This window comes from Tamandua tetradactyla, chromosome 8, assembly GCF_023851605.1.
Source record: "Tamandua tetradactyla isolate mTamTet1 chromosome 8, mTamTet1.pri, whole genome shotgun sequence".
Lineage (NCBI taxonomy): Eukaryota > Metazoa > Chordata > Mammalia > Pilosa > Myrmecophagidae > Tamandua > Tamandua tetradactyla.
The window spans coordinates 56,907,146-56,919,813 of record NC_135334.1 but is presented as its reverse complement, the minus strand read 5'-3'; the positions used below and the strand labels follow the sequence as shown (position 1 = coordinate 56,919,813).

Sequence of the window (12,668 nt, the reverse complement as noted above, 5' to 3'; positions counted from 1 at the left end):
ATATATCATATCTGACTTTCCTTCTTTCTACACTCTTCGCCATATCTCTCTCTTCTGTCTTTTTGTATCTGACTCTAGTGCTCCCTTTAGTATTTCTTGCAGAGCTGGTCTCTTGGTCACAAATTCTCTCAGTGACTTTTTGTCTGAGAATGTTTTAATTTCTCCCTCATTTTTGAAGGACAATTTTGCTGGATATAGGAGTCTTGGTTGACAGTTTTTCTCTTTTAGTAACTTAAATATATCATCCCACTGTCTTCTAGCTTCTATGGTTTCTGCTGCGAAATCTACACATAGTCTTATTGGGTTTCCCTTGTATGTGATGGATTGCTTCTCTCTCACTGCTTTCAAGATCCTCTCTTTCTCTTTGACCTCTGACATTCTAACTAATAAGTGTCTTGGGGAACGCCTATTTGGGTCTAATCTCTTTGGCGTGCGCTGCACTTCTTGGATCTGTAATTTTAGGTCTTTCATAAGAGTTGGGAAATTTTCAGTGATAATTTCTTCCATTAGTTTTTCTCCTCCTTTTCCCTTCTCTTCTCCTTCTGGGACACCCACAACACGTATATTTGTGCGGTTCATATTGTCCTTGAGTTCCCTGATACCCTGTTCAAATTTTTCCATTCTTTTCCTGATAGTTTCTGTTTCTTTTTGGAATTCAGATGTTGTATCCTCCAAATCACTAATTCTATCATCTGTCTCTTTAAATCTATCATTGTAGGTATCCATTGTTTTTTCCATCTGTTCTACTTTATCCTTCACTTCCATAAGTTCTGTGATTTGTTTTTTCAGTTTTTCTATTTCTTCTTTATGTTCAGCCCATGTCCTCTTCATGTCCTCCCTCAATTTATCGATTTCAGTTTTGAAGAGGTTTTCCATTTCTGTTCGTATATTCAGCATTAGTTGTCTCAGCTCCTGTATCTCATTTGAACTATTGGTTTGTTCCTTTGACTCGGCCATATTCTCAATCTTCTGAGCATGGACTGTTATCTTCTGCTGCTGGCGTCTGGGCATTTAGTCAGATTTCCCTGGGTGTCGGACCCAACAAGGGTGTAAGATTTTTCTGTGAAATCTCTGGGTTCAGTTTTTCTTATCGTGCTCAGTAGGTGGCGCTCATGGCACACGTTTTTCTGCGGGTCCCACCAGTAAAAGGTGCTGTGGGTCCTTTAACTTTGGAAAACTCTCGCCGTCTGGGAGGTTCGCTAGCCGGAGTGGCTTGAAAGAGTGCCAGTCGGCCTGGGGTCTGAACGCGGGGAGGGTCGCTAGCCGCCGCAGCCCGGGAAAGCGCCCGTCCGAATTTCCTAGTCAGCCCGGTGGCGGGAGGGTGCCAGCTGCAGCGGCCCGCCCGGGAGAGTGCACGTTCCCGGGGAGTCACGGGTTTGGAAGGGCCCCCCCCCGTCACCGTTCTCCGCGGCCTGGGGATTTCCGATCCAATTCTCTCAGTTGGTCCGGGGGGCCGTGCGTGGTGTGGGCGCCAGCCGCCGCGGTTTGAGGGGACCGCCTGTCCAATTCTCCCAGCCGGCCCGGGAAGGGGGAAGGGAGTGACTCTGGCCTCTTGCCGCCCCGCCCGGTGAAGCCCGCGCCCCTAGGCGATCTCACCAGAGCGGGTTCTCTCAGCCAGCCAGCCGTTCCAGGATGGGGTACGCTGTCTTTTTTATCTCTGTCGTGGCTTTGGGAGCTGTTCTGTATCGTTTCTACTCCCCTAGTAGCTGTCCTGGAGGAGAAACTTAAGATCTGCGAGTCTTACTAAGCCGCCATCTTCTCCCATGACCATTCTTCTTAATCTTTTTTTTTTTTTTCATTTTTAATGCAATTTTATTGAGATATAGTCACACACCATACAATCCATCCAGCGTACATGACCAATGGCTCATAGTATCATCTCTTAGTTATGAATTCATTGCCACAATCAATTTTAGAACGTTTTCATAACTCCAAAAACAAAAACATAAAAGAAACCCAACCCCAAACATCCCATACTCCTTGCAAAACTTGTAGTTTGACATTTTCAGCCCTGTTGTCAGGTGGCCACTTGAGTGTAGAATGAAACAAAGAAATATTGCTGCATTGCAAATTCCATGTAGCTAGTTGGTAGTTTCCCTTTTAGTATATAGGATACAATCCACATTCCTGTAGTTTTGCATTTGAGCCCCCCCATGATCTTTCTTTTTAATTTTTTATTGATATGTGTTATATGTTTACATACCATGTAATCATCCAAAGTGTACAGTCAATGGTTCCCTATATCATCATCTAGCTCTGCATTTATCATCACAGTTGATTTTTTTGTAAAAAATAACATATATGCAAAAAGCAGTACATTTCAAAGTAAATCATAACAATTAATTGTAGAACAAATTTCAGAGTTCAGTATGAATTACATTTCTGTAATTTTAGGTTTTTACTTCTAGCTGCTGTGGGATAATGGAAACTAAAAGAAATATAAATATAATGATTCAGCAGTCATACTCATTTGTTAAGCCCTGCTTCTCTGTATAACTCCACCATCACCTCTGATCATTCTCCCCCTCTTTTCCAATTGGCTTTTATAGTCCCAGTTCTGAGTATACTTTCAATGAGTGTTTTGTCCAGTGAATGAATTTACATCTTGATTTTCACTTGACCATTAATTTTTTTACTCTTAATAAAAACTGTTTTTTTCCCCATATATAAACTGTTTTCTATAATCCTTCAGTTAAGTTATTTTTAAATTGTTTGTTTTTTAAAAATCTGCCAGCAGAACTGGAATTTTATTGTATTTAGGATTGTTAACTTGCAGCTTGTACAGATTACTGAGCGTTGAAATTTTCAAGTGTAATACTTTAAATTGCGGTAATTGTTACAGGAGACAAGATATTTTAAATTGTGTGATTGTTATAAGATACAAGATACAGCTTAACTCCTTACCATAAAAGAACAGGATTTCATATAGGCTGTACTTCCTGACCACTATCTAATGCTATTTCTACAACTGAAAGATTTCAAGGTTAATATGTTGCCAGCTGTTTGTTTCCTAACTGTGAGGTATAAATCAAGAAAGGTGAGCCCTGCAAGGAAGAGACTAGGCTCAAGCTTTTTGCATATTTAATTTAATTCCTTACACTCAATTCAATTAAAAAAAATTGTATTTATATAATAAATACATAAATTCTGAGATTTGTCTTATTATATAGTAATAACAGTTTGTGTTGAAGTAATATACATTTGGGAAAAATGTTCCATGGAATCATAGAATTTCAGAGTTTTGAAAGATCTTAGACAAATAACTTCTTTTTACAGATGATAAAGCTCAAAGAATGGAAATTATTTGCTCAGGTTCACAGTCTTAATCTGGAGACCTTGGACTTCTTTCTTATTCCTACTTTTAGCATTTGTGGCCTTAAATTCCTATAAACTGTACTTTTGTGGTGTTTTGTTTTGTCAAGATATGGAAAATTAAGAAAAAAACCCCTGAATAAAGCATGTAATCCAAAACAAAGGAACTGAGTGAAAAATGGACTGTACGTTATGTGAGATTAGAATTATACCAACATTTTAAAAATTAGAAAGCAAAATGCATATTGCTTCTTTTCCAGAAAGGAGAGATGAGGTTTCAGTATTTATTAGAACAATGGAAGGAAGAGGGTTTAATGAATATGTAGGGGAAAAAGGCTTGCTGAGTGAAGAAGGTAAGGCAGCGAAAGGTATCATTGTCTGTGGACACACTCAGGCAGAATTTGTCAAGGCACTGTGATCAGGGACATTTAATTGAGTTTGTTAAAGTAAAGCTGAAGAGTTCTGTGGTAGGAAGTAGTTAAATGTACCATCTGTTCAGGTCTATTTTAGATTTTCAAAATGATCTGAAGATAGTTTTTTAACCATTTTGAGGCTTAGAAGGTAAAAATAGATTTCTTTACCGGGCCATATTCACATTTTTTTATATTTCTCATTTTTTATTTTTATTTTTTGTTCATCTTGTATTTCTCTTATTTTAAGGCTTTAGAAGTATTCATATATTGTGGTTTTGTTTCTTTGTTAGTGCCTTGAGAGTTATAGTTTTCATATAATTTTACATGATATAGTAATGACAGCAATAGTGCAGTTTTTCCTGAAAGTTACTTGTAAGCTCTATAGCAGGAAGCAATGCATTATAAATCTGTCACTTCCTGCAGAGTCTTTCCACACAGAACAGTGGAATGAACTGTTCAGCAGAATGAACTTTTTCACATTATTTTTATACTTTCTGTACCCTCTTGGCTTAAAAGCCTTTTCTGGTTTGTACGTTATGGGATTTACATTTTATGATGATTTTTATTTAACCATCCATATTTTTGGTGCAAAAAGAATAATAAAATTAATTACATGTTTTCATTTGTGCGTTCAGTTTCAATAACAAAATGGTTCCTCAAAGACCAGCAACTCAAACCAAAAATAGCCAAAGAATATGAAAAGGCAGTTTAACTGACCAAAGTGGGAGGAGATAAGGCTTGTGGAGGCTATTTTACTCATAAGAAGAATGCAGTTACACTATGAGATATCTTTTTGTTTCACTGATCAGATTGTGAAGGATAAAACAATTTGATAGTTCACAGTTTTTATAGATATGGGGAAATAATGTAAGGAGTTAGCTACTTTCATGCACGATTGGTGGGATTGTATATTAGTATAGCTTTCCTGAAGGGCAACTTGATACTAGTAGTCAAAATAAAAAATGCACGTGTCCCTTCATGCAGTAAGTCCAGTTCTAAGAATTACCTAGGTGCATGTATTTACGAAGAATAGTTTGGTATTCAAAAGTATTTATTGAATCATTATAATGGCAGAATGACTATAAACACTAAATATTAATAGGAGATTGTTTAATAAATGTCTGCATTTCCATGTATATGTGTGTGTGTGTGTATGTTTAAAATTGAAAACGAAAATGTAGAACAATGTCTTTTTTAAGTATTATCTGAGTACACATGCATAAAAAATTCTACCCAGATAGTAGACCAGTGGTCTTGGAGAGAAGGAAATTTTCTTTTCCTTATATTTTTGTTATTTGGTTTGGCTTTTTGTTTTTATCATGTACAGTTTTTTTTTAACAGCTTTGGTTTTGATATATAATTTATATATTATATTATTCACCAGTTTAAAGTATACTGTTTCATGTTTTTTTAGTATAGTTACACAGTTGGGCAATCATTATTACAATCTGATTTTAGAGCCTTTAATCACCCCCAAAAGAAACCTTGTAACCCCTAGCCATTGTTCTCCATTACTCCTTAACCATCATCAGCCTTATGCATTCACTATTCTACTTTCTGTCAATAGAAAGCCTAGTAGGGGCATTTCATATAAATGGTGTCATGCAACATTCATCTAATATGTGATCATTTGTGTCTTTCTTTCACTTAGCATAATGTTTTTGAAGTTTATGATGTAGCATGGCATTCATTATGTTTGGAATAGTTTCAAAATTATTTATCTTGTTTAATTATAGTGTGTAGTGGGTATGAAATAGAGAATTACAGAGAATTTATTTCTTGTTATAAGTTACACTATTAGGCTTTATGTAAATTATCTCATTTTATCCTTATAGCATATGTAATAAGTAGTATTATTTTTACAAATGGGCAGATTAAATGATGTGATCGTTATTTTAGTGTATCAACTTATACATGTGAAGTATATGTATGTAAAGTATATGCATATACAGACATACATCTTACAGCCAAAGTTAAAATGCTATCATGTTCAGTGAAAATGCTATTCACTAACTAGGAATGTCCAATGGAACTTGTTGCAATGATGGAGACATTCTGTATCTGTTCTGGTCATTATGCTATCCACTACCACATGTAGCTATTGATTACTTGAAATATGGCTAGTGTGAATGAGGAACTAAATTTTAGTTTTATTTAATTGTAATTATTTTAAATTTATATTAACAGCCTACATAACTGTGATTGGATTTATCTTCACAATCAAAACAACCAAAAAGTGAACAAAACATATGAAACAATGGTTTGTAAGATCCTGACAGTTGAGGATAGTGACCCCTGAGAGATGGGAAGCAAATGAAGTAAGCCTTTGATTACCTGAGCTTACTTCCTGAGAGAGTTTTCAGGACATGGAGCAAAAAACGGTGGCACTCAGACAGAGCCCAGTGGATTTTCTGAGTTGAGGAAGCAAAAGTGAGAGTATTGGGAGAACATGCCAAAAGAACTCAAAGAATAGAAGGTTAGAGAGCAAAGTACTTAGCTGATTACTGATTAGTGTAATTGATTAAATAAGTAATCACTAATGATGTAGAAGATTTGAACAATACTGTCAACCAATTTGACCTAACTGACATTTATAGAACACTCCTTCCAGCAATAGCAGATGCACATGAAATACACATGGACTACTTACCAAAGTGGAATACATTCTGGGGTGTAAACGTTTTGGTAAATTAAAAGTAATTAAATCATAAAAAAGTATTTTTGACTATAATACAATAAAATAAGAACTCAATAAGAGAAAGTCCTTTGAAAAATTTCTCAGTATTTGGAAACTAAATAACACACTTCCAAATAACTCATGGGTCACAGAAGAAAGCAAAAGCAAAATTAGAAAGTATATGGAATGGAATGAAATGAAAGAGAGATGGCACAAATGACCAATATTTAGAAATGAGAAAGGGGACATCACTGCAGATTCTATAGATATTAAAATGACAGTATGAGAATATTATAGTATTATATATATATATTATAAATAAGTTAGGTGAAAGACACAAAGTCCTTGAAAGATACAAATTACTAAAGCTGACTAGAGAATAAATAGATAATGTGAATAACCCTGTATCTGTTAAAGAAAATGAATTTGTATTAAAAAGTTTTCCCATAGAGAAGAATTATAGGCTCACAAGTTTTCACCGATAAATTATATGAGATATTTTAGGAAGAAATAATACAAATTCTATATAGATGTTACAAAAATATAAAAATAAGGGAATTCTTTCCACTTCATTCTGTAAGATTAGTTACATTCATAGAAAAATCAGGTAAAAGACATTATGAGAAAAAAGAATATAAAACAAAAAAACCAACACTGTTCTTGAACACAGATACAAAAATTATTAAACAATTTTTAACAAATTGAATTCAACAATAAATGAAAAAGATAATATATCATGACCAACTGTGGTTTCTCCCAGAAATACATGATTACGCTTGAAAATGAGTATAATTCAGTGTGTATAAAACCTATAAAACCTAACATTGTCTTGAAAATGATAGCCAGTGTAATAAGTCAAGAAAGAAAAATAAAAGATGTCCATATTTAAATGACAAAAGAAATGAAACTATGTAAAAAAATCTGAAGAACTTACAATGCTGCTAGAACTATCTACTATATAGATCAGTATAAAAAATTGTATTTCTGTGTACAAGCAACAAACTATCAAATTGAAGTTAAATACACAATAGAATTTATAGTAGCATCAAAAATGTGAAAAACTTAAGGATAGTGTGAAAAAGATGTGAAAGACCAATACGCTAAAAACTACAAAACACTGCTGAGAGTAATTAATTAAGATGTAAATAAATGGAGAGATGTACTATTATAGTTTTCTGAGCTGCTCAAGCAAATACAGTGCAGTAGTTTGGCTTAAACAGTAGGAATTTATTTGTGCATGGTTCAGGTACTGGCTGCTGGTGACCCTTAGTTCTTAGTTTGTCACATGGCAAGACACATGGCAATGTTTCCTGGTCTCTGCCATCTCTTCCAGGTGTCACTGGTGGTCAGCTTCTTGTTCCTCCCTCTGTGGCTTTTTTTTTTTTTTTCTTTCTCTATTTCTGAATTTCATTCTGCTTATAAAGGATTCTAGTAATAGAAGTAAGATCCATCCTGACTGAGGCAGGCCATATCTTAACTGAAGTACCCTCACCTAAAGGTCCTTTTTATAATGGGTTCACACCCACAGGAATGGATTAGGTTTAAGAACATCTTTTTTCTAGGGTATATACCACAAACCACCACGTGTACCTTGTACATGGCTTGGAAAACATAATATTATTTAGATGTCAGTTCTTCCCAAATTTGTGGTGTGTGTGTGTGTGTGTGTGTGTATACATATATAATCAACACAATCTCAATCAAAATCTCAGTACACTTTAACATTTTTTGGTAGAAGTATTCAATTTGATTCTAAAATTCATGTGGAAATGCAAAGGATCTAAAATAGTCAAAACGACTTTGAAAACCAGATAAAATTGGGGGAATTAGAGTACCTGACTACAGGACTTATAAGCTAAAGTAGTCAAGGCAATGTGGCATTGGCATAAAGAGAAAAATGGATCAATGAAACAGAATAGAGATTCCAGAAATAGACCTACATATATATAGACAACTGATTTCTGACAAAGGGGCAAAGACAATTCTGTTGAGAATGAGACTTTTATATAACTGTGCTATAACATTTGGACATTCATACACAAAATAAATAGCTTGGATTAATATCTCATACTGTTTTAGTTTGCTAAGCTGCCAGAATGCAATATACCAGAAATGGGTTGACTTTTATAAACGGGATTCATTAACTTACAAATTTGCAATTCTAAGGCCATAAAAGTGTCCAAATTAAGGCATCCAGAGAAAGTTACTTTAACTTGAGAAAAGCCTATGTCTGTCGCATGCGTAGGCACGTGGCTGGCATCTGCATCCTCTCCTGGCTTCTGGTTTCAAATGGCTCTCTCAACCCCTGCTTAGCATCTCATGGAAGGCATAGGGCAACATCTGCTGGACTCTACAACTCCAAACATCTGTGTCTAGGTGGCTCATCTCTCTGTCAGCATTCAAGCATCTCCAAACATCTGTGTCTATGTCACTTCTGAGCTTTCACTAAAATGTTTCCCCTTTTCAGGGCCTTCAGTAAACTAATCAAGACACCCCTTAAATGGGCAGTGTCATATCTCCATCTAGTCAAAAGGTCACAGGCACAATTAACTGGAATACTTCTCCATAGAAGCATTCTAATCAAAGGTCTCACCCACTATTGGGTGTGTCACATCTCCAAGGAAACAATCCAATCAAAGTTTCCACCCTAAATAATAGGTCTGCACCCCCAAGAGATTGGAATACCAATAACACACAATTAGAATGGCTAAATTTTTAAAAGGTGACCATACTAGATGTTGTGAGAATGTGGAACTGGAATTCTAATGCGTTACTTCTGTAACTATAAAACAATTTAATCACTTTGGAAAAATTTCACTATATCCTAAAAAGTTAAACATAGACCTGCCATATGATCCTGCCATTCTACTCCTAAATATTTACCCAAGAAAAATGAAAGTAATTTTCCATAGAAAGACTTATACAGGAATATTCATAAGTACTTTTTTGTGTGTAAATGTGGTAGCAAAACCTGGAAGTAATCCAGAATATCCATCAACAGGTAAATGGATGCATCCACTCAATGAATTACTACTTTGCTATAAAAATGAACTATTCAAACATAAGTTAGAATAAGTATGAATCTCAAAATAACTATAAAAGGTACATGAAAGAAACCAGCCATAAAAGACTACATACTGTATGATTCTATTTGTATAAAATTCTAGGACATGTGAACTAATGTGTAGTGGTAGAAAGCAGTTCTGTGATTGCCTGCAGATGGGGGGGAATGGTGAGAGGATAGGAAGAATTATAGGGGTCTGAGACTTTTTGGAATGATAGACATGCTCATTATCTTGATTGTGATCGTGATTTTTATAAGTGTATACCTATGTCAAAATTTATAATATTATACATATGTTAAATATGTGCAGTTTATGTCAATATACTCAGTATAGCTATTAAAAAGTTAAATAGCCATATGTGGTAAATGACTACAGTATTGGACTGCAGAGCAGTATCCTTTAAGCTAGGATATACATAAAAATACATTATCTTTAAGTATTGTATTTAGCAATGTGTAGTAGTATTTAGTAACTACTTGGTAAATATTTGTTTAATGAAGGAATGCAAAATACAACTTGAAGAGTAAGCATGGATTTATCATCTCAGGATCTAAGTTTCCTGATGTAGAATAATTTATAGGGGCTCATCTGAAGTTCCTTTTAGCTCTTAAATTGCATAATTTGAAACAGAGAAAATGTTCTTCATAATTTAAGTGCAGATTTACATTTATTTGGAAAGGCACTTTGTTGAAGTCATAATGATTAATAAATTAACTAATTAATTTAAAAACCTTCCTTAGCTAAAAATGAATCATTTCTTTAGTGTCATTGATGAACATAATACTAAATATATTTTACATTGAATTCCTGTCTTTGTCAGTAAATTCCCAAGTCCTTCCAGTGGCTCTGTTTGATCTGGTCTCCATGGCTTGTCTCTCATCTCAGTGTCTCTGCTGACATCTCTCTTTCCTTGACCTCTTTGTATAAAGCTCTAATCCCTACTCTTGCATTTCTATTCCCTTATGTCTCATTTTTCTACAAAAGAAAATGTCTTAAGTCTCTTTTCTTCAAAATATTGTTGTGCCCTATCCAAAGCTACTAAAAATAGCAAATTGTAGCCAGTAAACAAAGATACTTGGACATTAATTTATAATAGATCAGTCATTAACTGAAGATTATTCCATATGTTTTATGTTATGTTCCTAAAATCAGTGACATGAACCTATGTGTCATGAAAGTATTTTTTTTAATGGCATTGGAAAAGAGGGACAGGGTAGGTAGGAGGGGAGTAGGGAGGATTGAAGAGTTTGCGTGTTTATTAGAGAAAGATCATACTGATATAAAACACATTTGTCTAGTAGTAATTGATACACTTCCTTTTAGTTGGTATGTTTATATAATTCAGAGTCATCCAGGTAATATTTATAACGCCTTATCTTAGGCTAAGATGGAAATTTGTCAAGTTTGATGTTTAATAAGAAAAATTTTAATTTTCTTTTAGTTGACGAAAAAGTATTTGTGTCAGAAACAGCAGAAGCTGTTGTACACCATTTTTTGATTGTTCCTCTAGTCAACCATTTACATTGTTAGAGATTGTTCATTTGCAGTTTGTCTATGCTGTGGGCCATTGACAATTCTTGTGCCTAACTTACACTGTTGCTAACATGTTAACAATGCATCTCATGACTTCTTTTTTTGTGTGATTTAAAACGACTTTTAGGGATTCACTTAAATAATGAAGGCTTTAATCAGGACTGGAGTTCTGGAATGCCTTCCATATACTTTCTTAGTCTGTTGTCTTTGATGTGTTTGAAGAGAGCTTCTTCAATTCAGATTTACTGTGGTTTTTTATGCAAGGTTTCAGATGACTTTTTCATTGGTGGTCTGTCCCCATAAAAGAGTATTATATTTTTATGAGGGTTTCTTATTGATTAGAATTGATTGACAACTAGACTGTGTTTTACATTTAAGAAAAATCTGCTTGTCTTGGTAAAATACTTAATAAGTTTTATGATGTATTTGTTAACTTGATTATATAAAAGCAAGTTGTTTTTGTTTATAAATTAATTGCTTCCTCAAGTATCTTACAGACAAGTTGAAACAATAGACTGTTCCTTTCTAAACTACAAAGCCAGCCTATATAACTTGTGTGTGTGTATGTATGTATGTATAAGTATTATAAGTAAGTGTATATATAATTATTTCAGGTGTATTATTGCCCTCATATGGTTTATTTGAAAGGTAGAGAATGTGATATGTGTATGATTAGTTTTTTACATCCTTGTATTGTTTTAGGCACAAAATATAAAAGTAGTTATTTTTTTAATGTAATTTTGAGATATATTCACGCACTACACAATCCATCTAAAGTATACAGTCAGTGGCTCACAGCATCACCACATAGGTGTGCATTCATCACCACAATCAATTTTATGACATTTTCATTACTTCAGGAAAAGAAAAAGAGAACACCCAAAACATCCCATTCCCCACATCTCTCCCCCCCCATCATTGATCCCCAACATTGGTATGGCACATTCACCACTGTTGATAAAAGAACATTAAGATATGATTGTTAACTATAGTCTTGTGTTTTGCAGTAGGTGCATTATTTTCTCATATACCATTCCATTATTAACTCCTTTCAATAGTTTTATACATTTGTTCTGGTTCATGGAGGAAATTTTTTATATTTGTATAAAAGTAGGCATTTTGCTTTTGTAAGCCATATACATGATGATTTCAACGTTCTTTTGTGAGTAATCTATTTTCTTCTTGTTGTAGGTTCTTTTGTTCTGCATCACAGCTGCCATGTACATGTTCTTTTTCAGGTATGTTTTGTTATACCTATTTACTTTCAATATAAAAAGCAGTATCCTTTGTAATTTTTATCAACTAGTAAACTAAAGTGTTTTCCAAATAATTATCCCTATAAGTGGCAGGAGTTTTTATTCCTTGGATGGTTAGAGATAAATCACTGCTTCTTAGTGAGTAGAGAAAAGTTAAATAGAGGGAAAGATGATTAGCTTTTCATCTTGGAAAGTAGAATATGGAAATTAGTAGTCCCCAAATCCTGATAAATAATTAATTTTTTTGGCAACCTGATTTTTTGCTATTTTTTCATTGTCCTTTTACAGCAACCAACATCCTACATTTCAGTGAAAAAGAATCTAAGCCTTCTTTCTGTGAGGATAGAGTAGCATAGTAATCAGTCTTTAGAACACTGAGTTGGGCCATAATGCCAAGGTTGTATTTTTTCCT

The 12,668-nt window shown here is 34.3% G+C and overlaps 1 protein-coding gene across 1 annotated transcript in view; it reads left to right on the top strand.

Annotated features, from left to right (window-relative positions):
- The window catches only part of TMEM135 (transmembrane protein 135), a 360,541-nt gene that overhangs the window by 227,163 nt on the left and 120,710 nt on the right, over positions 1 to 12,668 (top strand). The window contains exon 6 of the mRNA XM_077113327.1: positions 12,192 to 12,238. Coding sequence (XP_076969442.1) covers positions 12,192 to 12,238 — 47 coding nt within the window. The remainder of the gene's footprint in view (positions 1 to 12,191; positions 12,239 to 12,668) is intronic.